We start from the raw sequence: 16564 nt of genomic DNA on the forward strand, positions 1-16564 counted from the left end.
CTTCTTCTATATTAACTGAAGAATGACAGAGATGGTGAGAAGTCATATTGTAAAACAAAATCATTTTTAATCTCTCCAAAGACATATCATTGAAAATGTACTCGATCAACACAAACATAAAAAACACATTGGAAAACCAACTTGTGTATCACGTCAGAACGTTGCGATGGTGCCAAATTGAAAATGTACATAGTTTTAGTAAGAGTTTTACGGCACTTGAAACAAAATGAGGTCATATAAGTGCCAAGGATTAGAGGTGTTACAAGTGAGTAACAAACACAAAAAAAGAAGGAGAGATAAGGACAATATATGTTTAATAGGAAAGAAAAAATGTAGGCCAACATAATGCAAACAAACAAAATTATCAATTATTAGTGATATGTGAGGTGTGCTGACAAAATGAGTTACTTCTCAAATTTCAGCCCTACGGAAATAGATAAATCAAGTTTATTGGTGGAGTATGTACATTTATTTTAAGAATGAAATAATGAAGGACATATAAAACTTGAAGAAAATGGTACCAATTCAAAATCTACAAATGTGACCCAGTGTCAATTTCCGGCTGATATCTCCATTTGTTGATAGCAAGAAGTAGCCCAACTCATTTGGTCATCACACCTCACATTATGCTGTAACCATGTATCTGGTTGCTTGAACATTTTTCAACATTAAATTTTTAAAAACCCAACCATTCTGACTTCAGTTTTGAGATTAGGTAAAGAAAAGCACACTGGTACCGCAATGGTCATATAGAGCAAGGAAGAAGCAGGACAGACAGACAGAAACAGCAGAAGGAAATAATAATAATATTGCATTTATATCGCGCATTTCCACATAGAAGTGCTCAATGCGCTGTACAATAATGCAAAGAACATAATATGCAGCGTACAGCTCCTATATTAATCCCCTTTCTCTCTCTCTCTCACTCTGTCTCCAGTACATCCTTGAGTAAAGACTATCCCACAAAGCTTACCCACAGACCCTCACACACATTGATGAATTTACACAGTCATAAACAAAGAAGGAGGACCTACCAGTAGCCCCCTTCAACAACCCGTCTTCTGATTAACAAGAGAAGACACAGAAGTTAACCTCACAGTACACTTATACTATCTATTTAAATTTTGCAAACTGATTTTCATCATTATGAACCCTCATATTGTTGTCCATTTTTTCAGTAAAGTTTTAGTAAGAGTTTTACCATACTTGCAAAACAAACAGGTCATATAAGTGCTGAAGATTAGGGATATTGCAGGAGAGTAAAATACAAAGAAAAAAAGGAGGAGAGATAAGGACCACAGTTGTTCGATCAGAAAGAAAGAGTAAACCACAACAGAACACCTGCCAACCATGAGAGAGTAACGTACAAAGAAAAGGAGGAGAAGAGAAGAGGACAATAAATGTTTCATTGGAAAGAAGGAGCAAACCACATCAGAGCACCTATCAACCAACCACACTCTCAGATCGATGTCGATACCTAAGGCAGGTTTTACAACAAAAAACAAAAAGAGTTGACTCAGTTTTTCCACAAACACACATTTAGAGCATATACCAGAACATTGCGATGGTAGGAATGGTGAACAATCAAGAATCATCATCTTGACACCACAGGCAGAAAATACTGTAACGTCACGTCGTCATGCATCAGGAAGAAGTGAGCCATGCGATGGTGGACAATATCTGAGGAAAGCAGGGAACACTGTTTTGAAAAAAACTTTCATCATACAGGGATATAAAGTAGACATTTCTCTTTATTCCTTTCTTTTTTTTATTTTTACTACCTAACTTCAGATCCAAATAAAGCAGCCTTTCCATAACATTCATTTTCTCTTTTGTTTCATTTCTTTTTGGGATCTTTAAAATAACATAGTCTTTCTTTTTCATTCATTTCTTTTTTAGTCTTATTTCTAATGGGGATCAATTATCTTTTCATTTTCATTTGCTTTTTTTTTTTCATCTCATTTTTTATGGGGATAATTTTGAATAAATAAAGTAGTTCTTTAATTTCTTTTCTTTGTCTTATGGGTATCAATGAAGGCCTTCTCAGAAGAGGATGAAAAAAAAAACTACTGCACTTGTAATACTTTTTAAATCTATTAACTACCAACCGCACAAAGAAAGTTTGTGGGAGAAAGTTTTTTAGATTTTTTTAATCGAATATCTCAATCAATCTGCTGGAATGTAGTATCCCACTCAGCAGCCGCACCCCCCCCCCCCCCCCCCCCCCCCCCCCCCCCCAACCAAATCAATCTAAATTGTGTCGATGGAATTGTAAAACTAGATTCCATCTTCCAGGTAAGCTGAACTGTCTTGCTGTTTGAACAGGATAAACACTCACAGAGCAGTGGGAAATTAAACTTTTTTTCAAACAATGGCAGGAAATAAAAAAGACAAAGTTAAAATGATAACTGATCAAGGCATACCAATTTTTGCTCTCAGTTTGTCAGGACTGGACGTCTGGCGTCTTTTCTGGACATCAAGTTTGTTTATGTTTGGAGCAAGATTTTGTGCCATGAAGATTTTCAGGATGGAAAACCTAAAATTCTCTCACAGGCCAGAACATATAACTGTTTACCGAGCTAGATGCGGTCTGCAGGCCTTGAGTTTGACACCTGTGCTATAATCCACACTTAGTAAGATACAACATTCCAGCAGACCGATTGAGATATTCGATTTAAAAAAAACAACCTTTCCCACACAACAGCCAAGCTTGTGTCCTCTGTGTGCAAAGGATTAGAGACCGTCTGGGCTTTCTGTGTGTGGTTGGAAGTTAACAGATTTTTAAATAAGTATCTGAAAAGTCTGAAATATGCTGTGGATTTTTTTCGGTCTTTACCGAGAAGAACTTTATCGATATCCCATAAGAAACAAGACCCCCCAAAAAATAAGTAAATGAAAAGACTACTTTATTTATCCCAATAAGTAGATTTAGTAAGACCAAAAAAAGGGACCACCCAGTACACAAAATATCATCAGAGTATTATCATTGTAGAGACAAGAAAGCACTCACTGCACACCACTTTGTCCGGGTTGACCTGCTGGCTGTTGAGGAACTGTGCGAAGCGCCGAATGTGGACACGAGACGTGGCAAATTCCTGAGGGTCTCGATCCAGATCCCCCGACTGAGACGACAGGCCTCCATCCCCTCCGTCTCGACCTGGGATGACGAGACACAAAAATATTTTTATAAATAAATTTGTCAAAGACCAAGAGTTTGAGTAAAACAGGCACATTGACACAATAACCGTCATTTTGTGCAGGGGAAAGTAAGACAGACAGACACCTAGAAAGAATTTAGAAACAGAGCAGGGAGAAAAAAAAAGTAGAATCTATCAGAAGAGTCTTCCAACAACCTGTTAAAAATTTTTTTTAAAATTTAAGTTTTAATGGACTTTCTTACGGCGCCCGCAACTGCATAAGGTCATATGAGCACCAAAGGGCGGATGTCAACAGAGAAGTCTTTACAGGGAATCAGGCCTACTCTGCTCACCTCTCTAGCTTCAACAGCACAAAGTCTGCTTCGACTATCAAGGCACCCCGGAAATAGAGTGTCACAAGAGCGTGACAAACATGCAAAAGAAGAAGAGGAAAATGACAATAGTAAGGATTCCGAAAGAAAAAGCAGCAGCTCCCTGTTGCAGTTCAGGCAAAGTTATGAGCATGACATTGATGAATCAGCCGATTTACAATTCTACAAGGCATAAGAACATGTTAATGTCCCCCCTTTGGGAATGGCCTAAAAACACTTCAGTCAGTAGCACCGCCCCAGGGGGTGAAAAAAAAAATCTCCAAAGGACGGAAAAAATCCATGCAAAAAGAAAACAACCCTCCCTGACACATAGAGTTCAACATGGAAATACAATGCAAAGACACTATCTAGCACATGTTTGATGATGGGCCTGCATCTGACAGGAAAACACCAAAAGAATGCAGGGTTTTTTTGCCATCATCTAATCTGAGTAGAGAAACGAGTGACAAACCATGATGATTTATTCTGTTTCAGACCTGACATTTGATCATGATGTTTTTAAAAAAACAATAAAATATAGTCAAAATTGTCTTTGACGACCACCCGTTGTCTTGAAGAAAAATGGCTGTCTTAGACAGGTGGGCGTCACACACGGTGTCATTATGATCATTATGATATGAAAAATAAATATGAAAGGGAAGAAATGGGAAGTGGCCCTTTGTACATGTGGTTGTCCATTACAAGCAGCCATTAGAGTAGGTTCAACTGTATTAGATTCTTACACCAGGATGGATTGTGAAGCCCCTGAAAGTGAGTGTTGACGGCTACCATATCTGTCTCCACTGACAGCTTCATCTCACCATTGCAATTTGCTGACAAGGCCTGGAAAACAAAGCAAAAATATATATGCATTTCATGAGTAAAGAGAAGCACACTGACACACTAAAGGTCATTTAGTGCAGAGAAAAAGTACTTTTGGTTTTAGTAAGGGTTTTGTTTTAGTAGTGGTTTTACGGCACTCGCAACTGCTTAAGGTCATATGAACGCCATAGTAAGGGTTTTATGACACTTGCAACACAATAAGGTCATATAAGGTCGTATAAGTGCCGAAGATTAAAGGTATTACACAACAGATGTTTGATAGGAAAGAAGGAGCAAACAACACAAGAGCACCCGACAACTACCAAGGGAAAAAGTATGACAGAAAGTGAAAACAGAGACGAAAGAAGGAAAGAAAAGAAAGAAGAAGGACGACTCGACCCAACAGTATCGCTCTTAATGTAGATGTTTCTAGACCACCATTGACACAATTTAGATAAGACGCAGGCTTCCAACCCTACATGTTAAAGCCAACTGGGCTGAGAGGGAGGCAATATCCCAACTGAAAGACTGAGATATTCTAAAAATTTCTCCCCACATGGGAATCAAACTCGGGTCTCCTGCGTGCGACAGCAAATTGCATAACCGCTACACCACAAACGTCAGTAAACAGAGACCGAGCGCAAAAGGTATCAGTATCAGTCTGCTACAAAATGATACCCAGTATGGCATGAACTTGAGCATATTGACAACTGATACAGTCACACATGTTTGATTCCCTGAAATATTACACTTTGAATTGAGCGCACCTGTCAACTTAAGTGTACATTTAGGTCCCTCGGTAGGTTTTAAATTATAATACAAGGTAATGCTGAAACATATCGTTGGTGCTGCAAGCAAGTCACGTAAGTCCATTTGGGTAATTTTTACAGACTGGAAAGAAAAAAACTAGTCTTTGTTTTGTTGTTCCTATCAGGAATTATGGAAAGCAAGAAATTGAAACCCTTGACCAAGTATTAAACTGCATTTTGGTGATGTTGAAAGGTGCATCTTTTACAGAGTTTTTTGGTAGGGCGTAAAAATAAAAAATTCTCAAAATCTGGACTTAAGAGGATTGCTTGACAGTGACGATATGAAGGGCTGTGCACCAAAATATGATGAACTCAAAAAGTTTTAAAATCTTTAAAGCTGTGTATTCGATTCACAATCAGTAGGGGGATACTGAAGAAAAAACTGAATAAAACCACCATAAACTGACCAATTACAGCACGTTTTGAGACAAAATACCGTCATCATGAGTGCCTTTCACACCCAGCATCAGGGTATGGGTCACGAATAAACACTTTCTACCTCTTCTTATACTGGGTTAGACTCTTGAGAACAAATATATCAAACACAAAATTCAAGATCTAAGGGGAAGAAAGAGAAAGTTTGAATATGAGAGATAGCCCATTTTGTCACAGAGCCAGTCATGTTATTTCAGACGACTGAATTTCATTTGCAACAGGAAAATTAAACTGTATTACGACATATTCCAACATTAGAAAGTTATTTTGAACTACCTGGCTAAAAAAAGCTTGACAGAGTAGAAATCTACTTGAATTTCATTGAAAATACTGAAGCTTTCATTGAATCAACTGGACCACATTTACAAACGCCTGCTAATGTACTTTGAACAAGGAAGAAAAGAGAAAAATAAAACCGACCAAGAAATAGTATACTGTACACCGGGGGTTTTTTTCACGGGCTTTTTGGTCCATTTTGCCCATTTAGTGTTACGCCCACATTTTGAATTCACAATTTCAGTTACCGAGTGTCATGTGTTCCATGCAGTAGTGCCCCTTTCAACATTTTGCAAATCATTTGAAATCACGAGTTTCCAAAAATGTTGTGAAAATCGTGAATTCAAATAGTGTGTTTAGAGTATCAGAACCGAGAAATTGGTGGCAAACTATGATCACCGATGTCTTAAAGAAGAAGAAACGACAGACTTGTGAACAACAGCTGTAGTCCATGGTCACATTATTGCATGGCGACACTTCTATCTGGACCTGTCTCTCATCTCAAACAACCTGTCTAAGCCAACCACTTTCCTCTCAAAAAAAGGGTGGCCGTCTTCAACATTTTCAACTGCACTTTGTTTCGTTAATAAGAGTACAAAGATCAATCGGAAATTGATATATTATCAAAACGTGATCTTACCACATAGTTGCTGAGGTTTTTCATCTTGTCTACAACACTTTTGAGTAAGCGTAATTGGGGCAGGGCGATGCTCACCTGTAGATAAATATCAAGGGGTTTGAGTTTGAGTCTGAGTAAAGACAAGCAGGTGAAAGGAGACAAACAACTGTGCACACAAAAAAACATAACTTTATCATTTGAGTATTTTTCCATGCACAGAAAGAAGGAAGTTTCATTTCATCTTGTAAGAAGCATATTTTCTATCCTTTCGCAGTTTTAGTAAACATTTTACAATTCTTGCAACACAACAGATAATACAAGATAGGCAGTGTTACAAGAGAGTAATAAACCATAAAAAAGGAGGATAGATAAGGACGAAAGATGTTTGATAGGAAAGAAGGAGAAAAACCACACTAGAGCATCCACTAACCACCGATGAGTTTGAGTTTGAGTCTGTGTAGAAAAAAGTAGGTCCAAGGAGACCTACTACTGCACACGCATGAATACTTCACAACATCATTTGTGTATTTTTCCATACAAGAATAGACGAGAGAATCATTTCATCTCATCCAAAGCACGTTCCGTCCATTATCTCTTGAAGTGTACAAAAATGAACAGCATGTGACATGACAAAGGTTACGTAACAATTGTAGATCTCTTCCTTTCCACAATAGAATTCTCCTCCTCCTCCCCCCCCCCCCCAACAGAATTTAGATTACCCGTGAGGTGGGTTGCTTTGACCCTGCCTGTCGCGACCAACCTGGGCTGAGAGATATACTACATCCCAGCAGATAGACAGAGATATTTAATAATAAAATAAACATTCTGACATCGGAAAAGAAGTAACGTCTTCTGCATGCAAAAATGCAAAAAGTCAGATCTGGAAATTGAATTAATTAAATCTAATACCAAGGAGAGGGGGTGAGAGAGAGCGAGAGAGAGGGAGAGAGCGAGAGAGAGGGAGAGAGCGAAAGAGAGGGAGAGAGAGAGAGAGAGAGAGAGAAAGAGAGAGAGAGAGAGAGAGAGAGAGAGAGAGAGAGAGAGGGAGAGAGAGAGAGAGAGAGAGAGAGAGGGAGGGAGGGAGGGAGGGAGAGAATGGAGAGATAAGAAGAAGATAAGAAAGAAAGAGAGAGACATTAGAATTATTCAAGCCACTAAGAGAATGCCAAGCAAGTTATAAACATAATGTTTAACTTCCAAATGCCAGTTTTTCGTTTACTTACATCAAATTTGGGCATCACTGGTTCTGCAAAATCTGGCCAGTGCTTCCTAGCAACCACTGTCACTGGGACATCGTGAACTACCAACCTTTGATGTAACGTACCACTCGGCTGAGAAGATGTGAAACGGAATATTATACAAGAACACAGGGGCGGGAAATGGAATATTATACAAAAACACATGGTTGGGAAAAGGGATATTATTCAAGAACACAGGCGAGGGAAAGGGAATACTATACAAAAATAGAGATGGGCAAAGGAAAATTATACAAGAACACAGAGATTGGAAAAGAAATATACAAAAACACAGGGATCAGAAAAATGAATATTCCGAAAGATCACGCATGAGAGAAAATGAATATTACAAAAAAAACAGAGATGGGATGAAGAAATACAAGAACTTAAAGATCCAGAAAGCAGTTTTATAGAAGCGGGAAAAGGAATATATATTGCACAAAAACACAGAGATAGAAAGTAAAATGTCAAACAAGAACTCAAAGAGCCAGAAAAGAATATTATACAAGAACACAAAGGAGGAAATAAAAAGAATGTTATACAGTGGTGTCCGCCTAACAGCCATGCATCCCCTTTGGAAGCAAGCCTTGTTGTTAGGCAGAAGTTGCTGCTAACTTAATTTTCAAATTGGGAGTAATCAGTATCCCTATCCCCCCCTGCCACATGCACACACACTCACGCGTGTGCACATACACACACACTTACACACATATACACACACACACACAGACAAACACACACACTCACACAAACACACACAGACAAACAAACACATATCCTATTTGTATGATGTAGTGATAATGTTATGTCGAAAAGTGAGAACACAGTCAATGAACAGATGGTCCATTGCCGAGTGACAGTATTATGCACAATGGCTGAGACAGTTTCAACCCCCCACGCCCGCCCCTCTAGCCGGGAGAAACTTTGAAGTAAAGTAATAATAATAATAAATACCACTTGTATAGCGCATATCTCCACTCAACAGCAGGCTCTATGCGCTTTACACTATATTATTACCCCAGCAGACCATAGAACACTCCGAAACATTCTCAGCTTCCCGGGAAGCATACAGTGCAAGCAGCTGATTAAGCGCTCAAACACTAACAAACTGACAAAATCTTTCGCTGTCTATAGCCGGGTACCCATTCCCACCTGGGTGAAGTGAGGAAAATTCGTGTAAAGTGCCTTTCCCAAGGACACAACGTCGGGCCCCTGATGGGATTCGAACCCACGACCTTACGGTTGCGAGTCTGAGAGCCTAACCACTAGGCCACCGACACCACACAACATTGTGTGAAAAGCACTCCCAATCCATGTAATTTTGGCCCAAGCAGGTGTTGGGATAAACAAGAGTGGAGAGATGCACGCACACTGAAATTATGGGCCAGTCCAGGTGTCCATACTGTTTTTAAATCTTAAAAACAGGTTGTGTCGAACAGTTTATAGCTAAAAAGGGTGCTGTCACGGGAAAAGGTTGCTGTTAAAAGAGGGGGGGGGTATTTATAAAGGAAATTCCTGACAGCGGCGGAAAATTTTCTTCTCTTAAAAAACGTTCTCCTTTCACCTTTTCTGGTCTCTAATCATGTTCTGTCGCCTGCTTTTGCTTTCGTATCCACCTTTTTCCCCCCTCCCCTCCACCCCCTTGCCTCCTCCTCTGGACTCCTGACTCTTTGTGTACCCTTTCTACTGCTACTCCTCAGCTCCTTACTGCCCTGATCTTAGGGTAGGTAAGACCTAGCCTTCTAGGAAAAAGGCGAAAAAAATCTCTGAGGTCCCATGCGCAAGTTGCCTATGTTAAAGATCCTTTGGAGGTCCTAAAATCGATAAGAGTAGGTTCCAGCCACCACCCGGGTAAAATTCAAAATTAATTCCTACCAAACTGAAAATGCTTACTATGTCCTGCGCGCTGATATGATCTTATGCAGTTGCGAGCACCGTAAAACACTTACCATAACAAAACACAAAATTCTGTTACACAAAATTCGGTTACTGATGAGCAGAAGTTGCTCTTAAATGGGTTACTGTTAAGTCGACACCACAGAGCAAGAATACAAAGATCTTGAAAGAAATACTACACAAGAAACAGAGATGAGAAAAGGAATATCATACAGGGAGACAGATATGGGCGGGCAACTGATCATTCAAAGCTTCGCTTTTCTGCATAGATCTGAAAGTTTCCATAAGAAAAGTAGTTTCGAAAAAGGGCCTTTCCCTTTATTCTTTACGACAGCAGATTATAAGACAAGATAAGATGAAATAAGATTAATGTTATTTGTCCTCAAATTTAAAAAAAAAAAAATCACGCTCTGCTTTCACTTGCTTACATGCTATATGACCATAGAATAATAGACACACGTACACGTGCATAAAAAGAAAGTATAATGTCAGTACTAACATAAATAAAGGCATCACTGTTGTTCCATAAATGCCTTAGTCATTTCTATTTGTTTAGAGAAATTCTTTTATAAAGTGCTTATTTAAGGCAACTTTACAACTTAAGTAAAAATGAAAATATCTCAATAATTGGACGTTTACTTTTATTAATATATTTAATCCTAACCCTGCTAAAACAAGCAGGAGGCAGATAGTAAGACAAAATTAGATCTAATCAATTTTATTTATCCTGAAAACAGAAAAGAAACCAGCCCTATGCTTTCACTTATTTCTGCCATCAGACCATAGAACAAAATCTACATTTTTGTTCTAGTAAGAGTTTTACAGCACTTGCAATATAATTAAGTCAAATAAGTGCAAAAGCTTAGAGGTGTTACAAGAGAGTAATGTTCACGAAAAAGAAGGAGAGATAATGACAATAGATGTTAGATAATAAAGAAGGAGCAAACCACTTAAGAGCACCCGATAACCACCCATCATAAAATAAAACCTCCATATATAATAATGATAATTGTCACAAAGACACAAACATGACACACATTAAGACTGAGTCACAAAACGCCTATCATCTGACAGAAAGAAGCAATTTAATCTACTTTGAAACATTTGGCACTCAGCCATCAGTGTTAGCAATAAAAGAACCTATTGAATTATCATAAAGGTTCAGGAAAAGCTCTTTGATGTGAACATTGCTGGAGTGTTGTTACGAGATGTTGAGAAGATGGTATATCATTACTCACTGAATTAATTTTTTTGAGTGTGTGTGTGTGTGTGTGTGTGTGTGTGTGTCATGTGTGTGTTTGTGTGCGTGACGGTGTGAGTGTGTGTGAGTGTGTGGTGTGTGTGTGTGTGTGTGTGTGTGTGTGTGTGTGTGTGTGTGTGTGTGTGGGTGTGTGTGCATGTATGTGCATGAGTATGAGTGACATGCAAAGGTATGTGTACGAGTGTTTGTATTGCTGAATGTTGGGTCCGAAAAATATGAGGGGAAAACACTGAATCAACCACAGATCATGCAGACACAAACAACTTATTCTCCTATCTTTGTAAAGTGGTTACAGTCAACCATGCTCTAATCGCATTAGAATCATTTTATAAAACAAAGAAGAAAAAAAGGTTCTTTACCAAATCTATTTCAAATGTAAGGCAAGGCGTGTGTTTCTTTGTGAGTTTTATCTTCAGCCACTTTGCCGTATTGGCCGTCCTGAGAGAGCGAAGAAGCAGATCAGGAGAAACTTCCAGGTAGATTTCATTCGCTTCTTCTGATACTCCTTCCATCGCATACTCATTAAAAAAATGGCTCTGTGGAATCGGATAACGGATTAGATTGATAATTTTGCGGCATACTCATTAAAAAGAAGGCTCTGTGGAATAGAATAAACCATAATAGATAAGATAAGACAGGACAAATTCTTTTTATCTTGCCTTTGGGCAATATCAGCTTAATTTAGTTTTAATAAGACTTACAGCGCTTGCAATGCGATAAGGACATACCCATCTTTCTGTCCTTAAGGGGGGGGGGAGATACACCCCGAAAGTCCCGATTCGGCTTAAAACTATAGATTTTAAGTTGTAGGCATTTGGCCTCTTCAGCCTCTCTTACAAATATTTCATCCCATTGTTATTACTATTTCCTCATAAAGTCAATCTTTTATTTTTCATTATCGGCGTTTTCTCCAAATGTTGTTTTTCTATATACTTTTTAAAGTAACTCTACCATTTTTTATCCAATCTTCATGAATTTTTTACAGAATGAAAAAAAGATGTAATACTAAAAATCTGTGAGACGAATTTTATATGTATGTGGAATAGTTTTTTGTTCGAGGAGTTTGGAGTGTGGATTTTCACTATTTTCACAGATAGCCTTCAGCTGCCCCCCCCCCCCCCTCAACCTGTCAAAGATGACTTTCTCTCACTGGAAAAAGAGAAGGCAAAGGGAGCAGGGGTAGACCCAGAGCAACTTGCTTGGAAAACCAGAATAGATGGGTGATGGGGAAAGACCAGGATTTTAAAAGTTTTTTTCAGAGCATCCCAGCAAAGAAGTCAAAGGAAGTCAAAGGACAACTATTACCATGGATTTCTGTAGCATGACGATGATAATATTAAAAATACAATTTTGCTGAGTTTTGTGAGATTATGTTTTACATTGTTGACTGCTTCTCACTCATGCTGTATTAAATCAACTTTCATCAAAAACAGAAACGCAAACATTTGAAAAGAGAGAATATTCTGTTTTTGAGATTTCTAAACCCTTCTAATATTGCTTTCTTTTCTAAAACCTCACAGAAACGAAAATATAATATTCCTCTCATTTTCCAATATCATCTTACCTGTGATAATTCACACCACACCATTACATGAATTATATCCCCTATTTTCCAAATGTCATCTTACCTGTGATAATTCACACCACACCTGCGCACCAGTGTCTCCAACTCGCTCGGAGAGAATAAAGAAAACTTTATCTTCTGTTATCCTCAATATACAAGACTTGACCAGCTTCGCAATTGTTCCAACAACGTCTGTAGAATAAACAGAGAAAAGTAAGTTAAAGGTGTGAACATTCAAATAATAAACGTAATCAAAACAAAAATTTGTTTCGTAATTTCGATCCAAAAGTGGTTTTTAAACATTTTATAATCATGTTAATAAATTGAAAATAAGGTTAGAAAAAAAATTTTCTGCTTCAAATTTAAACTAATAATACCAAACAGAGTGAAACTTCATGTCCACAAAACAAACTGACAGAAATGTTTTGACCACAGCCCGATTTAATTCTTATCAAAAGAAATTACCGTAATCAATGTTACAACTCAGCAGACCTTTTCATATTGAACAAAACAGCATTTTTACAAATATGACCTATTTGGGCTGCAAGTGCAGTGAAATTAATTGTAACTAACTAAAACTTTTTTAAAAAAACAAAATCACGCTTTTGTAGTGAACCAGTTAAGCAATCAGTGTGGCTCGCAGAAAACATTAGTTTGATTTCCTGCAGAGGGATTTTTTTCAATTAACTTTCTCCATCTGTCTGCTCAGACATTGTATTCCTCTTAGCCTTGACAGGCATGATTGAAGCAGCCCGTCTCCTAACGGATCTAAATTGTGTCAAAAGGGGCCGTAAAACATTACAATTACAACTAGTTTCCTATCATGTTGCACCTAACCTTTGTAACATCCACTGCCATTGTAAACCAGCAAGACAAATTTCTCTTTGTGAGATGAATAAAGATTGTCATTGTCATGTATGAATGTCAGGCTATATCAAGGGAGACAAACAAAGTTGGATGACTGGGTCAAAATTTTACATGAATTATATCCCCTATACTACACAAACATCCATAAAATAATAATTTAATTGATTCACAGCACAGAATTCTATAAGTATGGAATTCTGTAGTTCACAGTCAATTAAACGTTTGGTAGATTTTCGACACAGATTTTTTGTATCCACCTCTGCTATGATAAGTTGTTTTTCCTCAAATGAGAAGCCTTTGTGCTTTTTTCCCCTACTATAGTCTACTCTCAAATACATGTACAGCATCACTTAGACACATAACTTGGCAGAACATCGGCAAGGTGTTGCATGGTGTGTTTAAGAGGAAGCGTACTGACACACATGGCGACAATATCAGAAATAAGTGCCTTCATGCGACAGGAAACTCACCACACACAACTGAAATGTACAGGCTCTAGCACTGAGAACTATGATGAAAGCAATAAACATGTCTTTGGCCTACATTTTTGCCCGCAGTTTACAGACTGATCAATAGCCTACTATCATGCCATACTCATCTGGCCAACTTTCCCTCTTTCTCTCATCAAGGCTGCTTTGGAATACAAAGTTATATTACATCTCTACATGATATGCTGACACTAATTATTTTGGCAAATATTTTACACACTTTTCACACAAATTATTTACACACTATTTGTGTGTTTCTTTTTCCTCTTTCTTTCCCCTGCTATATCTAGAGAGGCAATCAACTGCTGGTTCCTCAACTTGCAGTGCAACTGATTTTTGCTCTAAGTGGAGCCTACTTATATCTTAAGGATCCCCTAAGGATCTTAAACCTGCGCAACTTGCACACAGGACCTCCAAAACTTTTTGCACATATTCCTACCTTAATATAAGGAAAGTGGCTGAATAACAGCAGTAAGAAGGAGTCAGGAGGAGCAGTAGAAAGAGTCACAAGTAAGGAAGAGAGGAAAAGAGAGAAGGCTGAGAGGAGTGTGTGTGTGTGTGGGGGGGGGGGGGGGGGGGGGAGTGAGAAGATAATAATAGAGATGACATTAAGAGGACTAGAGAATAGGAAAGGAGGTGAAAGTACAAAATTTTAGATAATAAAAATTTGTCAGTGCTGTCCGTTTCAATCCCAGGACCTTTTGTATGAGAGGCAAGCACTATGCCTCTAGACCATGAGAGCCTCCTTTTGTAGGTTTGGAATACAAAGAATATTGTGAAAAACAATTCAAGACCTCGAAATCTGTTCCCTATACTATAGCTTAAGTACAGGAAGGCGCATCTAGCACTGAACTCAGCTGCAACAATAATAGCCATAACGTGCCAACAGGGGAGATGAAAAGCTGAGGAGAAGCGACTTGTGCAACTAGATCAAAATCTACTTCATATGTGACGCCAGAGAATAGCCATCCATCTATTGACTGGTGCGACCCCCAGAGAAGAGCCACATATATGCTTTTTTTTAAATCCCAGATCTGTACCCCCCTTAATGACCTTCTTTTCATGCCAAATCATTGCTTCCAAACACATGAAGCTGCAGCGAGCACCTAGCACACCTCTGTGATTGGCCCAAATATAGATGACGTATTTCTGCCATCTATTTTTATCGTCTTCCGGGGCTTCCCCCAAGACTCTTGGGTTTCCCTCGCCAGTAACTGACTAGATCTCATAATGACTCATTCTCTGCCTGTTTGGGGTTTTTTTTGTATTAATTTATGTTATCTTTATTAAACAATCTCAGCCATTTTCGCTCAATAAATTTACCTTCTCCTCAAAGTTGTACACACACACACACATAACAAGCGTGTGTGCACACACACAAGCGTGCACGCACACACACGAGCACACACAGCCTATGCAGTTGACGATGAAACCTAGTGACGTAGCCCATCCTGCCAACGGGCGAGGGAAGCCCCGGAAGATGACGAAAATAGTTGGCGGAAATATGTCATCTATATTTGGGCCAATCCCAGAGGTGTGCTAGGTGCAGCTTCATGTCTTCTAAAACAGTAGCCTGTCACCAACACTTTTGAGCGTAACTCTTTAACCATGCAATTTAAAATAAATTAAAATCACGTTTCCGCGTAATTCTCTCGTGTTTGTGGAAATGTGACCCGACATATTACATTTTTAAAACCGTTTGTTTCATGTCAAATTGATCAATTTAAGTGTAACCTAGACGTTAGAATTCATTTATCATTGACTTTAGGGTCAAACTAAAGGCTTGTTAGCTCATACTTTTTTAGGAAGGACTTCCGTAATGAGCGACCACCCCATCAAACACAATAATGAAGAGGCCTAGACTTAACCCTACCCCTAACCCTACCCTTACCCCTACCCCTACCCCAACAAGCCTTCAATTTTGCTCTACTCTGTCCTTGTCTCATAGTGGTTGCTCGTTACGGAAGTCCTCCCCTTTTTTATATTCGACCCGTACCATAATACAATAATAACTTCGCATTGGACGGTGGTACCGTCCAGCCATGGTTACGGACCTCGACTACCGGACGCTGCCACCATTCAGACATGGTTAGTTAAAGTAATAAAGAGTTCTCTGGATCTCTGAAGTGATGGATTGATGAATAAAGAATGCAAGCAATTTGGCAGAGCATTGAATAGATTTAATTGTGGATTGTTGACTTGCTAATAACTAATAAGCCTAATGATACAAGATACAATTACACAATCACTACTACCACAACAATCCAACCCAGACCCAGCCCACAATGTTACGATAAAATTTGAAAGCAAAGAAAGGCAAAGCTAGAGCAAAGCCGGACTCACTTGTGAAATGCTGGATGTAACCTATGTCAGTAATTTTCCCTCGAAACTTCATGATGCCAAGTATTTCGTTCTGATTTTTAGCATATCAAAGAGCGGGGGTTTCTACACTTCGATATTATTTTATTATTTAAATGAAAGAAATAATGAGGAATAAAGGAGATCGAAAATCGAAAGTTCCCTCTCCGTCTCTCAGCCTCTCTGTTGTTAGAGAATTGGGAGTCGGGAGTAGTTTCCCCTAGGTCCTTAGACCTATTAAAAAACAGCCTACAAAAGATTTCAAACAAATAAATTATTTATAAGCCTATCTTATATGTAGATCTAATCTAGTTGTTAGAAAAAAAAAACGCTTCCCTCATCTGATTTAGATACATTTTTGGTTGATCTTATCTCAGGAATACAAAGAATAACTATGTAATCTTTACTTAGTTTATGATCATCTTT

The 16564-nt window shown here is 38.5% G+C and overlaps 1 protein-coding gene across 1 annotated transcript; it reads right to left on the minus strand.

The window, feature by feature from the left end:
• Positions 1–1368: 1368 nt before the first annotated feature.
• On the minus strand, positions 1369–16332 carry LOC101855903 (checkpoint protein HUS1). The gene is made up of 8 exons (XM_005108427.3): positions 16124–16332; positions 12490–12617; positions 11221–11397; positions 7693–7800; positions 6491–6565; positions 4252–4351; positions 3011–3157; positions 1369–1680 (listed from the first exon to the last, which is right to left on the minus strand). Exons 1-8 carry the CDS (start codon positions 16173–16175, stop codon positions 1595–1597), a joined length of 873 nt encoding a protein of 290 aa, XP_005108484.1. The 5' UTR covers positions 16176–16332; the 3' UTR covers positions 1369–1594.
• Positions 16333–16564: the final 232 nt, after the last annotated feature.

This window comes from Aplysia californica, unplaced genomic scaffold, assembly GCF_000002075.1.
Source record: "Aplysia californica isolate F4 #8 unplaced genomic scaffold, AplCal3.0 scaffold00689, whole genome shotgun sequence".
Lineage (NCBI taxonomy): Eukaryota > Metazoa > Mollusca > Gastropoda > Aplysiida > Aplysiidae > Aplysia > Aplysia californica.